Raw genomic sequence first — 18,443 nt, 5'->3', positions numbered from 1 at the left:
CATTCACTCATATGATATATCCTGATTAGCCCCCACGGGGTGCACGGAGGACCCCTCCCGCTTCATGTGTTATATGTATTGTTGGATATTGTCCTGTGATTGCTAACATCTCGTTCTCCAACCCCTCTCTCTTCTTCTCTTTGCAGAGTTATAACGAATTACTTTGTAGTTTCCTTAGCCATGGCTGATATAATGGTCGCTATTATGGCCATGACATTTAACTTTAGTGTGCAAGTAACTGGGCGGTAAGTACAACAACAAACAGTAGAAAAAAACAACAATATGAAACCCCCCATCCCACACACACATAGACATACACACACACACACACAGGGCCTAAGCAGAGCAACAAAAGCGAGCAAAACTGTTGCAAAAATTACAGCTGCAACCAAAGCAGGACCAAGCGAAATGCCAGTCCGGCCCCCATTCAAGGTGGGCGGGTGGTTGGTCGGTGCTGGTGGGCGTGGCAGTGGCAGAACAAACAACCAAAAACAAAAATCCCTGAAAAATGAAAGCAACGTTTATTTATGCTCCTGTGAATGTCCCTGTCTGTGTGCGTTTGTATGGATGTCTGAGTGTATAGGTGTATGAGTGTGCCACCCACTTTTGGGTGGCTGTGCGAACGAAATGCAAATGCAGAAAGTCATCTTTCTGTGCCCATGTGTGTGTGCATTTGTGTTCAAGAACTAAAATGTGAAAAATAGAACAAACAGAGGGGCATTCATTTAAAAATGCGATTTCAGAATACCCATTTTATATGGTGGAATTAGCTCTAATAGTTTCAGCTGGAGATTTCAAACTTACATGTAAGGAACTTAAAACTTAAACTTACCTCAAAGTAACTACTTAAAAGTAACTTTCAGTAGAAAAATCAAATATTATTTATTATCAAAGAGATACGCAGTAAAAAATTAATTCAATTGCCTATATAAGTATGGCATATAAATTTAAGTATTTTCTGTCGATTAGAAGTCACTTGTAGATAGGGAAAATATCTGATTTATTTCCCCAAAAAGCCCAAATTTCAATTAGTAATAATACATTTCATGATTAGAATAGCCTAAAATGCCCCCAAGCTAAGCAACCAAGTAAAAAGTACCCGCTGAGAGGGAAACGACAACTTTGAAAAGCTATTCCAAAGGACAAAAACCGTCAGAGTGTGACATGGTCACATCCTTCACGCCGAACGTCCGACGGACCGACTCCTTCTATGTGTGTCATCTGGGTAATGCGATATGTGCGAGTGTGGATGTATGTGGATACATGTGGATATATGTGGATATATGTGGATATGTGTGGATATGTGGCCATGCCAAATGCAGCCAACTGAGCTTGGTTAATTATGCATGGAGGCTGGCTTAAAGGACGCGCTTTAAGCTCGACTTCACCACCGTGGGAGCAATGCAAATGTTTACAATGTTACTGCCAGTTCCCAGCTGACGATGGTGCTGATGATGCTGCTGATGATGGTGCTGCTAATGGTGTCGATGAAGTGGGGACCAGAGACCCACATAATGTGGCACTTGCTGGCAGGCCGAAAAACTTTAGCCGAGCGCGAGTTGCATATAAATTGGCATCGGTTTGGCTGGCAAAAGTCAACTCGCCGCCACTTGGCATTCATTTCAGCCATTTTACCTTCACAGTTGCTAGTTGCATAATTGCAGCAGGAGGAGCTGCCATTTCATGGCTTAAGTGTCAAAACCGATGGCCCACCCACCCACATCCCCAAATGGAAATGTAGTGCAAAAGAGCAAAAACAGCGCGCAAAAACAGCCTCGTTGGATAGTCGAAAAGTTTTTGAAACTGATGCCAAACGGGGCGCCCGATAATAAATTCCACTGGCTCCCGGCCCAAAAGGGCCGGGTATCCGCCTCCACCAAAATGGCCAAAAAGCGGAGTGGCAACCAAGGGCGACGGCGAAAGCGACAGGCGAACAGCGACGACGCAAGTTTTAATGAGTTTTTCATGCAGCCAACAGAGTCGCCTCCGCATTCCTTGCCCCTTGCCCCTCGCCCAGCCGCAGGCCTTATGGCCTATTTGCTGGTCTCACAGTGCATCTAAGCTTTTAATTTGGCCCTCCAGAATGGCAGTTCAGGGGCAATGTCACCTGGCAACCGAAACTAAGATGAAATCGATAAACACATAAATCAGGCGGCCTGATAACGAAAATGGGGCAAAAAGAGTGTGTCTAGTCAGCTTGAGTTTTTTATAGGCCTACTTTCAGGAATTGGCAGTAAAATACCGTTTAAATTCGGAGCAACTTTATTGCTTGCTTGTTTTTCATCTTTTACAGTCAGTGTTTTTGGTTTTAAATGGTAATAAACATTAGCACTAGCGCAATATATATGGTATTTAACCTAGAGATTGTCATTTTTATCTGCCATTTTCTTTATGATATTCCACCAAAATAAAATGAGTTTATTTTGAACTATTTTTTATTTAATAATTGACAAAATGACAAAATTGTCATTTTTATAGGGATTTTTAAATAACTGTGTTTTCACAAAGGGAATAAACCGTAAAAAACCAAATTTTTATTTGATAAAAAAACAGGAAATCAGTTTAAAGCGATGAGTTCATGAAAGCATTTCGCGTAGCATTTTAAGTGAGGCAAAAAACCAGAAATGAGTCAACAAAAATAAATACTGCGAATTCATGCATTCAATAATCAGATACAATGACTTCAGAAGTACAGCCAAAAGTTTATTGCCTCGTTATTGGGTAATCATCGCGATACTGATGCCTCCATTCACTGGACTCTTTCAGGTGGAACTTCAGCCCCTTCCTGTGCGATTTGTGGAACAGCCTCGACGTCTACTTCTCAACAGCGAGTATTTTGCATTTATGCTGCATATCTGTGGATAGGTAAGCTACATGGCATAGCCAGAACACAGCCATATGAAGGGCCCAATAACCTGGCGTTTTGCCTACTTCACAGATACTATGCGATTGTTAAGCCCCTCAAGTATCCGATTAGCATGACGAAACGCGTGGTCGGCATTATGCTGCTAAACACATGGATATCGCCGGCACTGCTCTCGTTCTTGCCCATCTTCATCGGCTGGTACACCACCCCGCAGCACCAGCAGTTCGTCATCCAGAATCCAGAGCAGTGCTCCTTTGTGGTGAACAAGTACTACGCCGTCATCTCGAGCTCCATATCGTTCTGGATTCCCTGCACCATCATGATCTTCACCTACCTGGCCATCTTCCGGGAAGCCAATCGGCAGGAGAAGCAGCTGATGATGCGCCACGGCAACGCCATGCTGATGCACCGACCCTCCATGCAGCCCTCAGGTGAGTTTGGGGTCAAAGTTGGGGCTAAGAAACATGATATATTAGTATATATAAATACTCAATTCACCAAGATGATCAATATAACACATGCACGACCCACTAGAGAGTAAAACTTGATACATTACATATTATCAAAGTTAAATAAATCAGAGTGTTGAAAGCAAACATATGTATACTATTGATTGGGGTATTTCAGCTTGCTGAATTGGTTGTTTTAGGAAGTGTAGAACAAATCGAAATTCATCTGAAAATATTAGTTTCGATTTATAAAACCGGTCTTAAATGTGCGTTAACAGAGGAGACTAAAGATGTGCAGTAATAATCAAAAAATAGAAATTATTCAGGAGAGGGAGTCCTTTTATTTACCGAAGAGCTGACAAGTAGCTTTGATCCTGCAGTATCACTGTTACATTGTTTTATAAGCGTCCTGCTCTGTGATGCAGTGCGAGCGCATTGAGTTCTGTTCTGTGGCCTATCTCCTGCCAGGACATTTATCAAATCTTCATCTTATCTCCCCCGGCAGGCGAGGCGCTGAGCGGATCCGGGTCGTCGAAAACATTGACGCTGCACGAGGTCGAGCAGGAGCACACCCCCACTAAGGACAAGCACTTAATCAAAATGAAGCGGGAGCACAAGGCCGCACGCACGCTGGGCATCATCATGGGCACCTTCATCCTCTGCTGGCTGCCATTCTTCCTGTGGTGAGTACCGTCGAAGGTTGAGCGTCGAGTGTCGAGTGTTGGAGGCCAATCCCGCTGACATGGGGTTCCAGGCATAATTTATCTAATGTCAAGCATGCATAATTAAATATTACTCATACGGGCCGGCCCGTGCGCCATTGTTTCGACGGTTGTTGTTTTTCGCACCACCCAGAGTGTAATCTCATTTATGCAAAGCCCTGGCCCACTCATGCATCTGGAATTTATGGGTATATAATATATTTCTCATCTTTATGTGGTACGCAGACAAAAGGTGATGCACAGAGATTTTAAATGGTGATCAAATCCAAATATAGAACGTCAGATGTTGAGTAAAATAAGGTTTTATAGGTATACATTGTATAAATCAAAGATCAAAGGATTCTGTATGTACTTACTGATGCTGACGAAATAGAAGTATCTAAAATCGCATACCCCTTGGAGTTTAGGCTAAATAGACGTAACTTTACTTTAAGTTAATGAGTTTAAGCTAATGATTACTTTGTTTTTGTTTCAGGTACACCCTCTCCATGACCTGCGAGGTGTGCCAAGTGCCGGACATAGTCGTCTCGATCCTCTTCTGGATCGGGTACTTCAACTCGACGCTCAACCCGCTGATCTACGCCTACTTCAACCGGGACTTCCGGGAGGCGTTCCGCAACACGCTGCTCTGCCTGTTCTGCAACTGGTGGAAGGATCGCCACCTGCCGCTGGACATCGACATCCGGCGCTCCAGCCTGCGCTACGACCAGCGGGCGAAGAGCGTCTACTCGGAGAGCTACCTCAACTCGACGACGCCCTCGCACCGCCGCCAGTCGCAGATGGTGGACAACTTATAATACAGGGATGAGGCGCTGCTGACCCCCATCGCCCAGCAGCAGCAGCGGCTGGCGGCGGGCGGATCCCGCCTGGGCGGACAATTGGCAGCTGCCGCCAAGGATAGCAGGGAATCGAAGGAGGCCAGGGATGCCAAGGATGCGAGCAAGGGCAGGTCCAATGTCGATTGCATGGCGGGCGACGATGTGCAGGAGATCCAGATTGAAATACCCATGGAGTACATCAACAAATGGAACAAGAACAACAATGCTGCCGCCTCGACGGCCTCGAGTCATGTGTAAATGGTGCTCGGGGAGGATGCGAATCAATCGATGGCAGCCGGATGGGTGGAATCAATTTAATGCAATTAAAATGTTCCATTAATTTGTAAAATTAATATGCCGGCAAATGCGTCGGCTGATTTACTCGTAATGTTGACATTAATCAATCAGTGGAGCGTGCCAATTCATTTGCCCGTCACCTATTTTTTTTGCCTTTTTCATTTTGGTTTTCGTTTTCCAAACATTTAATCTCAATTCGAGTTTGCCGGGTTCCTTGAGGCACAGATCGGGACTTTGTACAGGATAACTTATTTATTTATGATTTTGAGTCTTTTATATCTTGTTGTAAATACTGAGTATTTTTGTACGACTAAATTAAGCACAGGTTGTAAACTCATTTCTATATATGGATGTGTATATGTATTTGTATGTACGTACGCCAATCGAAAATCTGTAAGCCGTAAAGCATTTTGCTCACGAAAAGAAATAACCACAAATAAATTATTTAAAATGGCAATCACTGCAACTCACTGAGCTATGCGTGTACATAGGGATTCGCAAAAACGAAGAGCTGAAGCTAAAACTAAAACTAAAACTGTGCCAATTAAGAGACCGCAAATTATAGACAACTACAACTACGTGAGAAGTCCTGCAATAAAGGAGAGATTTTCCCAGCGCGAAAATCAACCACACCCCAACGCAATTAGAATCAGCGAAAATTGAGAAAATTTATAGAGATACAACATACAAAATTCACGGATGCTAAAGCAAAGCTAAAACCCAATTGTTATTTCAACGACAATCGCATGAATTGAAAATGCTCAAAATACCTAAAGTAAACCCTAAAACGTATAATCAACTAAACATAGCGAGAATATATAGTCAAACCATATATGTAGGACCCAAGGCGAATTCGGTCGAAACCAAAGCCAAAGTCCGCCTAAATTAACCAACATATAGTGCATCGATATCAGACTAACCAAATTACTTGTGAGTGAGTGAGTGTGTGCGTGAAACCGATTTCCACAACCGTTTCCATTACAAAGTGCTAGTGTCGAGTGCAAAGGTCACGAGTGAAAGTGCTCCGGGTAATGGGTGATTGCGTTGCAGTTCCTGGAATTAAGTTGACTGTGTAGCCTGTGAGGGCAAGGCTTGAGTACTGCTCCTGAAGTCAGCAACTTGATTCCAGCAATTGCGGCCCAATATTCCGCAACAATGAAACATCCGGAGAAGCCATGGAAAGAATCGGAACTTCCTCGAATTTCGGCTAGCAAAATGGCTAGCAATGGCAATGCAAATAAGCCGAATGAAAAAGCCAAACACGCAAACAAAGCATTTTGTGTTCTTTGTATAAATAACTAACCATAAAATGTTAGCAACAGTTTGCAAAACTTACCGGTTTATGATTGTCTCTTAATCCGCAAACCAAGCAGAAAGTCAAGAACATTTGTCAAACAGAAATAGTTGTTGTTTAAACGAAATAAATGAAGCTGTTTTTTTATGATTTTCCAAGCTAGTCTGAAACTAAATAGGAAATAATGATGTTGCCATGAATGGAAAACAAGGAAAAAGAGCCAAAGCTCAGTATGTATCATATAAAGTGTGTATAAATAGATGTCTAGATAAATGTTATATTTATAGTGTGTAACATATTCATTAGATGACTTTCCTTGAAAAGAAGAAAGCAGAGAACACAGCAGAGAAGACCGCAAACAAACCAAATCTCCAAAGGACTTGTTATATTTTTATAAGCCACAGCCCCGCAAACTAATACTCTGTGTGTAATTTGTATTTGTATTTGTATATTGACATGTCTGTGTATATGTGTGTGCGAGTTATTTATTATCATTATTATTATTATTATTATTAGTACTGACAACTGAACTTTTCGTTGCATTGTTTTGCATTTTGCTGTGCAATTTTCCATGCAAAACAAAATAGGATGCTAACATTAAGCCAGGCTGACAAGCAAATGTAGCCTCGAGTGGGCGAGACAGACACGTAAATGGCAAACTAAGCTACTAACTAAGTGAATATGAAATTTAGATGTATTATAAAAGCAAAATAACAAACTTCAAGTTGGAAAACAAGCAGAAAAAGCAAAAATAAATTCAAAAACTACAAATAATAGCCAAACGAACTTGTTTTTCTAATTCTCATTCTCATTCCCAATCCCACTCCGCAGCGAACTGCTGATTACCCAGGACCAAGTTCCGAACAAACTGAAAAGTAAATAAAGTCTGGCCTGGACCCAAATTACCCACTCCGCATCGAGGTACATTAACAGCATATTATCGGGACAGAAGTAAAGCTGATTACTGCCGGCGACAGTTGTAAACTTCTAAATAACTGTCAAGTCTCGACTTCTCCTGACAAATTACGAATTTGTTCCAAAAGCCCCGTGGCAACGTGGGCGCCCCGGCACACGCGTCGAATGAGTGATTTTTATTTGGCAAATGCGTGTGTAATTTAACCGGCGTCATGGCAATGACATAACCAAGCCATACAGCCTCTGTGCCTCCTCTGAATTACTTTCGAAAAGTAATTTATCATGGAGTCCGGCTCTTGAAGAGGGCAGATCAGTTAGCACGCTTTAAATGCCGGAACAAACGCTCGGCGGCACCTGCAAGTTGAAGTTCTTTCCATTTCATAGGGCTCTGTATATTAAATTTATTTAGCAAAAGGCGTCACACACCACATCGAAAAGTTGACCGGCACAAGTTAAAACGACACACCTTACTTTGCAGCACGGCGCAAACTTTTTCAGCATTTAAAAACTCATAAAGAAAAAAAGGTAGTTTCTGCGGAGGTCTGTGTTTATTTAATTTTTTGTATATTGAAAAGTTCATAAGGTTTAATTTGTTGCACACGTAAAAAATTGATCGGCTGGCTATTTAAGTTGTGCAATTATTATAATTGCTTTTAATTTGTTTCCAAGGATATAAATTACAAGCTTAGCAGTAAAAAAGTAACCTTTCCCCCTTGGCCAATCCCTCTGCCAATGCTTAAATACTACTGGCTATTTACTTAGGCAGTCAATTATTTTTAATACATTTTTTTTGCCCTTCAGTGGAAAATGTAAAGTACAAATATTTTGGTTTCGAAAAAACAAACACTATACTGTCACAGCGGATGAATTAATTCCGCTTCGGAGGCGAGTCAAATATAATGAATGTATTCAACATTTTTTCGCTCGCTTGTAGGGGATTAATCAATATTAAAGTATGGATGCTGGCGTACTTTTCATTAGTACATATTTTAAAGGCCGTTGTGCTTTGAATTATTTTTTAAATTAGGCGCCGCGCGTCGCACTGAGGATGGCATAATAAATGCTGCTCAAATCAAACTCCATTCATCAAAGTCAGCCATGGATCCTAGATGGCACCCACTCTCCACTCGGAGCCACTAAGTGAGTGATGCACGATGGCATCGGGGCAATCATCGCTCATAAGGCCCGCCAATTTGGCCGTGACAAGTGATAGACATGCGCTTCTTAGAGCCAAGAAGCCAGCAGCAGAGGGCAGCCAATGATGGGTGCCTTATTGCTTATCAGCATTTCACATTTCAATATTTAAAGGAGACAATAAGGCCGAAGGACCTGCACCTTATCAGACAGTCCGTCACTCGGGGCGTCACTTAGAAAGCCAACACAACACACAACTCACAACACACAAACACACAACTGTCACTGACAGAAGCGGCATTAAATCAAATTGCGTTGCCGTAGTTCTACCTCCTATCTACATCTACATATTTATCTCCTTTTTATGAAATTTTAATAACTCTGACATGTGCGGAGACAAGTTCGAAGCCGGCATATTGCTATCGTCAGCTGTTGTTGCTGCTGCTCCTCCGTTGCTCCTCCACTGATTTTAGTCCTTGTTGTGTGCATGTGTTTGTGTGTGAGTGTGCATGTTGTCCTGGCCCACCCATTTGTTGTTCCCTCTGTTGTTATCGTGTGATTTGCACGACACGAACACGCGCCGAAATAACAAATCTTTTTTAGATTTACTCACGCATTTTTGGCGGGGTGCCATCAAAATATTTTTATTACAAATGCAAATATTGACGCCCTGCATTGAAGGGGGCGGTTGGTACTATATAGTAGTGCTGACTTGAGCGCCTTGGGGGTTTTCCTTCTTTTTTTCTCGCGCGGCAAATTCGGCATTTTGGGGTGGTTGGGTGCTTATAAGGGGGGTGTGGGTTGGCATGGCTGGGGGGTAGATCAGCTGTTCAGAGGATGCCTTTCAACAGGGTTGCTCAAAAGGTATTGGGGCAAGGAAGCTGAGTTACAAAGAAGAACGGTTGCACACGGTGTCCCAATAGGTATGCTACAAAATATATTGCTTAGCCCGACATTAACAGTATTTAAGCATAAGTTACCTTTTTGTTTTTTAATTTTACTACAACTACTTTTCAATGCAACTCTGTTTAAGTTTAAAATATCCTTTTCCCGCCAATTCACACTGCGCAGAAGCTCTCTTCCTCGAATTCGCCGCATCCTCTGTTGGTTTGCCGCCAAAGGACTTGGCCACATTTCTTGTCCGAGACTCAGTCAGTGGCCAGTTACCAGAGCAGGCGCTCATCGCCACGGATTGCTGCCCCGCAAAAAAAAGGCCAAGAACTCGCAGGCCAGCAATAAATACAAAAACCACAACGAAAGCCAATAGAAACCTGTGGCCACTTGTCACAAAACGTAGCCAAAAGTGCCAGTGACAGTTGTTCTCATACATACTTGGCATCTTTCACATGTGGTAGAAAGAAGAAAATAAATTTATATATATATACAGCTCGAAAAACCGGCTGGACAGTGAAATTCGCGTGTGCGTGTTTCGATTTTGCGGCACTACAAAAACCGATACGAAACTCCATTTATGACTGCCGTAAGTCGTAAGCCCTGTGTTTGTGGGTCGTCTTGTACGTGTTTACGTTACACTTTATATATATACAAAATATAAAAAAAAAATTCAGGAAAAACGTGCGGCAAATTGCGGGAAACTTTTTCTTGGCCTGGGTATAGAAATCAAAAAGAAATTTCATTTCAACAAATCGATTTTGGGTGTTCTTTTTCTTATTCGAGTGCGGACAGCAATATAAATAGAGCCGCGTTTCGGGGAGCTAATGACAAATTAAATTGTTGGCACACACCCAGAAGAATAAAAAAGGAAGGAATATCTCAAACATCGAAGGCATTAAAAAATTACGAACCGCGCGTGTTAAAAAGTTTGAGCTGTTATCAACCAACAAAAAAGCAACAATAACAACAAGTACGAGTAGAACAGCATTAACAATAAACTGCGATAAAAGCAACAGACAAACGGGAAAAGTTTCATTATTTCGGTGAGGCAGCCAAGTCGAGGCGGCAGCAGGCAAATCAGGAAGGACAATGAAGGCGGCGCGCCAGGGGCGCTCATCCTGCCAATCCTCCGGCCATTCCACCGCTCATCATCATCAGGAACGGCGGACATAGGGCGCGTGTTGAGCAAGTAAGCAAACAATATAGAACTTCTCCTCCATTCCGCTGCACGTGAAAAATAAAAAGAAGCAAGGAAGAGCAGGAAAAGCTGGAAAAGCACACACAAACACACCGTAAAACAGAGGCACACGGCAAACGGAAAACGGAGAGCACATTGGGCGCCATTTTTAGTGGTTACGTAAACTGAAAGTGCTGTCTAGTTAAGCGGCAGGCTCTGTCGGGGTCACCATCGCCACCATTGCCACCCGTCACCAGCCATCTCCATATCCCATTGCCATCGGGCTGCCTTCTTCCTTTTTTTAATAAAGTTGAAATCCTTAGTTGCCCGACACTTTAAATATGTACATATTCCGCCGTCGGCTTTTCCAAACTCAACTCCTCTTCCAGCCTGCCACCAGCTGCCCAGAATGTCCTGGTTTGTTTGGGGGGCCTCCTAATGATACAAATCGCACAATGAACAGTGGTTAAAAATTCACTAGACAATTTACTATTCCAAGCAATTTATTTTATTTGCCTAGAGTCTGAAGTCTAGGATCTGGCGATTAAGATAATCGTAAAAGTCTTTGTTTCCAGCGAGCTTACTAGGTAATCACATTTTGGGACAAGGTCTGAGTATCAAGTTCAACTACACAGGGCCATGTTGTCGGCTATCTTGATGTGAGTCAATTATATAGAATGAAACTCAAAGGAAACTAGATTTTTGGATGGAAATCAAAGTAGTGTGTAAATTGACATAACTATTTAAACAAAGGCCATTTGTTGGTGCGTGTTGCACCATTTATTTTTTGACATTTTATACGAAACACATTTATTGCAATTTATTTGATAAGGCATTGTGCACGTGCACAGCTCATTTCTACCCGACTTGATGCACATTCATCTGACTTTTTTGTAGCAACTTGCGACAAATATCCGTGCCCGCTTCACTGCTCCACAATAATTTTTCATTGCATTTCTGAAACACAATTTCCTCTCGTTAGTTTTCCATTCCCGTATCACAGTGCAAATGGTGCATAGTGCACAGTGCATAGTGTGCCATTTGCCGCCAGTCGTCGAGTTCATCCACTGAGTTGGCTTCTGTTGCTGATGCTCCTGTTCCTGCTGGGTCAGGTCAGGATGCCATTTGGCATTTGCCACTTGATTCGCTCAGCCGAGGGCACTGCGCCCAACCCATTCCCATTTCCATTCGAATTGGATCCCCCCAAGTGTCTCACCTTTGGCCACCAGCCTTTTGGCCTTATTCGCATTCGTGAATGAACTGACTGGCTAGCAAAGCCTCTGGGTTTTGCGAAGGCGACTAGCACGCCACCTGAGTCTGGCTATCGATTTTCTTCACTTGCGATTTGCACCTACGAGTGCACTTGCATTTAATTGAAATTCGGGCCGGGCCGCCTTTGAAATCAAATTTAGCAAAAGCCCAAAACTTCCCTGCCAATTGCTTGCGAACTCTGTTCGTTCTGTGAATTGCACAAAGTTTTTTACTCAGCTTTCTAAACTTTGTGCAGATGGCGAATACATTTTATGAAATAACATTGCGTTGGTTGTAGTGAATTCGGAGAAATCTGCAGCATATTATAGGTTCGTAAATTCCAACGAAACTCATAAGACTTTTATAAAGTATTAATATTTTAAAGGAATCGGATTAACAAGCTAATGCAGCTGAGCATTGCAAATATTCCATTGTTGTTCTCAGTCAATATTTATTATTTAAGTAATATAGTGAGTATTTTTTGCCTTCTTCAAGGGCCTTCAAGGGCTTCAAGGATTATTTTTCTCTTAGTGTCGTAGGGAACTAAAATGACACACGGTCCACACGCACAAGCGCCGGCAGATAGACAGATAGACAGTAGAGGAGGAGGACTACTGGCAGACGGCGATTGTCATGCACAAATTGAAACTTTTCAAGTTACGCTCGAAAAAGTTTGAATTCAACTAATACAGTCGAGTTGCAGATTGTTTGGTCATACATGCGTATGCTCGTGTATGGATGTTTTATTTGCTGGAAACTTTCGAATGGTTTCGAGTTCAGTGGGACTCTGATTCAGATTCAGATTCTGATTTAGATTCAGAATCTGAATGTGAATTTGTTTCTATTTTTGTTTTTGTGTGCAGAGACTGCAGAGACCGTCACCCATGCCGAATGTAAGACAATATGGCCCACCCGATACGGCAAATGGGCTTAAAGCCGGCAAATATTTGCGCATAAATGTTTTAAATGTAAATGCCTTCATTTATTCGGGCAATATCTCATCAGCGGGTGGTCCCCAGCCACCGAAGGCATCTCGAATGTCTCCCGATAAATGGCTGGATAAATGATGAATAGAATGAATGAATGCCTTGAGCCATTTTAGCATGCCATTGTTGTTCCGATTGGCGTGTCTGTTTGTCTGGATTTAGCCATAAGCTAATCAAATTCATAGCTGGCGTAATGATGCGATTTGTAAGAGATTTGAATGCTTTGATTGAAAATTTAATTGAAGAATGTTGTCAATCGATCGGAAGATACATTCCCAGTATCATCAACAAGAAATCATTGCACTGACACTTTATATTTGATTTTCAATTACCAACATTCTGTACGAGATTGCTGGTAATGGTTTTTATTAACCGCAAATTGTTCGCACTTTGTTGCAACTTTGGCTTGACAAACTCGTTTGGGAGATGACCACAAGTCTTGCATTTCGTATTGCACACCAATTGCAGTCGAATCGATGAGAAGTTTAATAAAAACATGTCAATTGCACAACCCAAAAGCAGATACAAAGTGCAAAATCGGGAAAATAGGAAAAATCTGAAAAATCGGAAAAATAAAGTAACCACAAAAAGCAATCAGAGCAGCAAAAAGAACTTAATTCGAAAAAGTATTTCTCCGACTCCAACTCTCCTCTCTGTGCAATCAGTTAAGCAAATATTTACAACCGAAGCCGGAAACACGCTCAAGAAAGCATTTAAATCAGTTTCGCATTTTCCCGGCGCGCTCGTCTGGAAATGGAAATGGAAACTCGCCCGTCGTCCGTTTTCTGCATATTTTATTGCCCACTAAATGCCATGAATGATATTTGCCTTCGACTTAACTCTCGCAGCGGCAACAGCAAAAGTTGCAAATTAATAATATTAGTGCCAGCGATTCCCATGCCCCATTCGCCATTCGCCATTCCCCATTCAAGCCACTGCCTTTTGTGGTCTTCGGTGCTGAGCAAGGACGACAATGGCGGATTGGCGGCTCAACGCTTTTCTCATTAGGACAACTTCCGCCGGAGCTCCGGCTGAAATGGGCTGGTGGTCCCGGGAAGCAGCCAAGATGCCCATAAAGCCCGAAGAGCTGAAGCCCAAGATGCCACAACTCACGGGCCATCGGCCGTTGCCAGTGTTTATGTCATTAAGTGGCGCTCGACGTCCCAGGACATCTGGGTGAGTTTGCTCGGAAGAGTGTGTCAAAGTGTCTCGGAGCCCCCACTTGTGTCCCTGGAATTGTTCCACTTTGTGTTGCGCCCTTTGGAGCGGATTATTGTTTATAATATTGTAATGTGGCAAAGCCAAATAAACTGGAGAGCTGGCAATGCAGGTCGTGGGTCAATGGAAGAGTTAGGATTGGTGGAAAAATTAAGGAAGTGAACTCAATGGACTAACGAATGAAACGATAAATGTTACTAATGGGCTTTTCCTCCAATTTTCCTCATAGTTAAGCTACATTTTAACAATCATAATCACGAGTCCATAAACTACAACGAGTTTATTATCGATACCCAAAGTTCTTTAGTTCTTTAGAAATATGTATGCTATCATCTCTTAAACTGTTAACCAAAACCTTCAAGTATGTAGGGTAAGATTCCTGAAGAGGATTCTATGCATATTAAGGATTGGGACCAGCAAATCACTGAAATATAGCCCGCAGCCAGTTCAAAGTCACTTACGGAAATCCTGCAGCGAGTCAACTTTTCGGGCGACCCTCTTTTCAGAGCTTCTTAAGTATCCTTCATTCGACATGTTTACTTTGCACTCGCCCTACTCCCCCTCAGCCGCCCCTCCCAGCACTGAAAGGGCTCTCACTTAACTCTACACCACACTTAAAAAATAAAAGGACTGGCTTGTATTTATTTACCGAATTTTATGTTAAATAAATACTAACATAAATAAATACTAATACTTATAGATTGATCAAATCAGTTCAGCTTTGTTTTAAATTTGATAAAATTCCGTCTTACACCAAAAGATAACTAGTTAACAATAAAATAATATAAATACTGGTTAAGAATGTTCCCAGCAGTTTAAAAACAAGCATTTAAATTATCTCACACTTTAAAATACATTTAACGACCTCATCGCTTTTCCACAGTTTTATATCAGCACACTTCCGCACAAGAAGTGTATAAATAAATGAAGGGAAGAGAACAATTAAGAATTCTTTTCTGTGTAGACGATTTTTGTCTTGCCACCGTTTGGAGGCCTGCAACTGTAGAAACCGTTGAGAAAGCCTTTTGTGTGTTAGTTAAAGGTTCAGTGTGGCCGGGTATCCTGCCCGTTATCCTCCCCAATAGATTTTTTTTGGGCTTAGCTTTCGTTTTTTGTATTGTGTCAGGCATGTGTCGAGGGAGGACTCTCTTTGCCCGGGTCCTTCGATGGCCCAATGGACCTGGCCTGTCGGCCTAGGCCTTTGTCTCTCAGGCGTTTCCAGTTTTTTTTCTACTTTCCCCACAAAACTCCACACGTATATTATTTATGCTATTATTGATTTTATATGTGGGTTCAATAGAGTCGACTCCGTGCCCGGGACTCGCCCACTGGGAGCCACCGAGGGGATTGGGAGCTCCAGTCGCTGCAGATTAACGTGTCGCCATAGTCGGGCACAAAATGAAATCATTCTTCAGCGAAATTTATGGCCAACTTCGCGAGCTCATCAACTTCCCTTTGAGCCGTGCAATTTGTACGTTTCGGTCGACGAAAAGAAACGAAAATAATGAAAAACGCTAGACAGTGAAAGTTACTGGCTTGCTTTTCTTTCAATTTATTTTGTGAACACGCGGCGTATACGCAACTTCAACTTAGTGGCGGCCTGCAAGGGACAAAAAAGTAACCTCAATGCGGTCAACACATTTTCTTAGCCGGGCCAGCGACTTTTTGCCTTATTTTAATTTCGACTTTTTAACAAAGTTAACCAAATGTTCGGAATTGAATTTGGGACAAGGCCCAAATCATAAATGGTCACTCAGGCGAGCTGCTCCTAAGTACACAGCACCTCACTCCACTTTTGCCACTCCCCCCTCCCCCCTTCCACTTTATTTACATTGCTAACGCCTAAATTAAATTTTAAGCTGTTGATTTGCATTTTCAGCCCAGCAGTTCATAGAACCTGGCAACTTCGGCAACCCCACTTGGGTTGTGTTTATTGAACCCTGATTATGTTTAACAGCTACGCAGCGAGAGTAGCCGAAGGAATCAACATCAACATCAAATTCAGATACAGAATCCGAATCAGGCTCAGGCTCATTAGACTGGAGGGGAATGCTATGGCATGGTATGGAATGGAGTGGTATGGTATGGGATGTTTCAGTGCCGCCAGTGAAAATGGCTTCTAATTAAGGAGCCTACACACACAAACACAGAGGGAGCCATAAAAAAGGTTAAAGTTAAATAAAGCACAGGGAAAGTTAAAAATGAGCCGGGTTGCTACTTGTTTTTCTCCACTTTTTTCTGGCAAATTCTTTTGTCTTTTGGCAGAAATCTGTTAAGCATTTGGTTTTTCGTTCCTTTTTTGCACCGTTTTTAATGAAATTAGGCCTGCCACATCACTCAGCATTAGAATTTCAGCGGGGATTGGCGGTGGGGAAGCTCACAAGTGCGAGGTCGAGGTCTGACAAAATGAAATTAGCCGCGTTCAACAAAACCAAAATCAAATTTTGTACTACAAAGAAGATGAAAAATACACATACATTTGCCAAGTACGCGAGTGTACATGGCGGAATGTCAACAGGCGAGATGGAAAAATATAAAGATGGGAGTTGGGCCACAGCCACCTAATTTACGCAGCCAAGTAATTTGAAATGAAGGCAGCCAGGACGTAAGGACGTAAGGATGTAAGGATGACGGGATGTCAGCGACAGGAGAAGACGCCAATGGCACTCCGAAGGACTCGGGTTCGAAGTATTCAGCTGGTGAAACCAATTTGCAAACAAGTCAACAATGGCTGAATGGCTAAAATGGCTGCTAGCTGCGCGTAGGCAATAAGCCGAAGTGCAGCAGTACCACTTTTCCGCCCTTTCCCGCGCCCTTCCCTCCCCCCACTACTCCCAGCTTTCCCAGTTTTCTTCGGTTATGCAAAGTACTGGCAACCGAACCAGAAGCTAGTTAGCTAACTGGGTACACTCTGCAAATAGACGGTCATAATGAAGCCACTATTGATTGCCAGCAGCGTTTGTGTTTGCCCGTATCTCGGCCGGGAAAAATAAAGGACTCTGCGGAGTCCTTGAAGATGTCGCAATGGCCTTGGTTGCCACAATGCTAAAATCCCCCTATGAGCAGGAGAAATCCCTGCCCCACATACGGGCACTTTAATTAAACAGCCTAATTAAGTTCTACCCATTCCAATCACGGCGAGTGCAATTTAATGCATATAAACGCCAAAAGCGTTTTTAATATGTGCATATCAAGCCGAATTCAATTTACGCCAGACAGCAAATGAAAATTTTCCGGGAGTTAATTTCCTACTTACTATTGCGGAGGAATTTCTACTCGGGCACTCCGGGAAATTACATCTGACAATTGACAAGGACATTGTTGTTTTCGTGCACTTTTCGAAACTCGTCAGCAAACAAAAGAAAATTATATAACCTGGCGTTTCATGCAATGTGGCAGAAAACTGTTGAAAAAGTGTAGGTTTGCTTCATTTCAATTCGGATAAATTTGTACTTTTTGATGTCAAGATAATGTACAAAACTCCGAGATCTGGTTGTAGTTGTAATTATAGGAACTTTGTATATAATATACTATTATTTCAAATAGCAGAAAAGCATATTTCCCTAAAGAATTTTTCTTGTTTTCCTCTGGCAAATACATGTCATTTCAAAACAAAATAAAATACCTTTAATAACATAAAACAATCTCCTCCTTCATATGGGCTTGAGTAAACCCCGAAAATTGCTTTGCCGAGGCAAGGAATAATATCAGCACTTTCTTCAGTTGGCTGTAAAAACATGCAAAGCCCACATGTGGTAATCCGCGTATATATTCTATATATATACATATATATATACATATATAGAAACGGTGCTCCTTGTTAGTGATTGCTGTTACTGCCGCAATTGTTTGCGCAAATCGTTAAAACGTTAATCAAAAAGCAAAGAGAGCAAGCGACACGCCGTCTGTGCCCAGCGTGTTTACCCCAGCCAGCGGAGCCAAACAATGTCATTCCGCCACGCCCACCTGGCCAAGAATACCCGTGTTTGCGTACACCTGCGAATGGCTCTGAGTCTGGGCCAATATCGAGTTGTGTGTGCCCCGCTGGTTAAGCGAAAACATCACGACGTGGGCCACAAAACCGCACCAGCATGCGGCCAAAACACAGATGCAGAGACCCAGTTAACTCAGTAAGCCCAGTAACTCACTAAATGCCGAATGGGGCGAGGGATGCCAACGGCATTTGCAGCGGGATTTTATTCAGTTTTAGCGCGCTTTTCATCTTTGTACCAATGTATTGACAACGGGCACAACATGCCATGCCAACCACTGCCAGTGTGGACGAATAAGACTTTTTTCAGCAGACTCTCCCTTTCACAAACGTAATTTTCAGTTTTTATAAAGACATTTTATATTTGGCCTAACTATAAAGGTTAACCAGAACCATCCAATCTATTATTCCTATCCTTTAAACTTCTATCT

General features: G+C 42.4%; 1 protein-coding gene across 1 annotated transcript in view; it reads left to right on the top strand.

The window, feature by feature from the left end:
- The window catches only part of LOC122619549 (octopamine receptor beta-2R), a 47,585-nt gene extending 40,382 nt beyond the window's left edge, over positions 1 to 7,203 (top strand). The window contains exons 3-7 of the mRNA XM_043796547.1: positions 147 to 245; positions 2,767 to 2,865; positions 2,939 to 3,297; positions 3,821 to 3,998; positions 4,513 to 7,203. Of these exons, the coding sequence (XP_043652482.1) occupies positions 147 to 245; positions 2,767 to 2,865; positions 2,939 to 3,297; positions 3,821 to 3,998; positions 4,513 to 4,834 (1,057 nt within the window). The 3' untranslated portion in view covers positions 4,835 to 7,203. The remainder of the gene's footprint in view (positions 1 to 146; positions 246 to 2,766; positions 2,866 to 2,938; positions 3,298 to 3,820; positions 3,999 to 4,512) is intronic.
- The last annotated feature ends 11,240 nt before the right edge of the window (positions 7,204 to 18,443 follow it).

Source organism: Drosophila teissieri, chromosome 3R (assembly GCF_016746235.2).
Source record: "Drosophila teissieri strain GT53w chromosome 3R, Prin_Dtei_1.1, whole genome shotgun sequence".
NCBI lineage: Eukaryota > Metazoa > Arthropoda > Insecta > Diptera > Drosophilidae > Drosophila > Drosophila teissieri.
The sequence above is the reverse complement of the archived record's forward strand: the minus strand, read 5'-3'. Positions and strand labels throughout refer to the sequence as shown.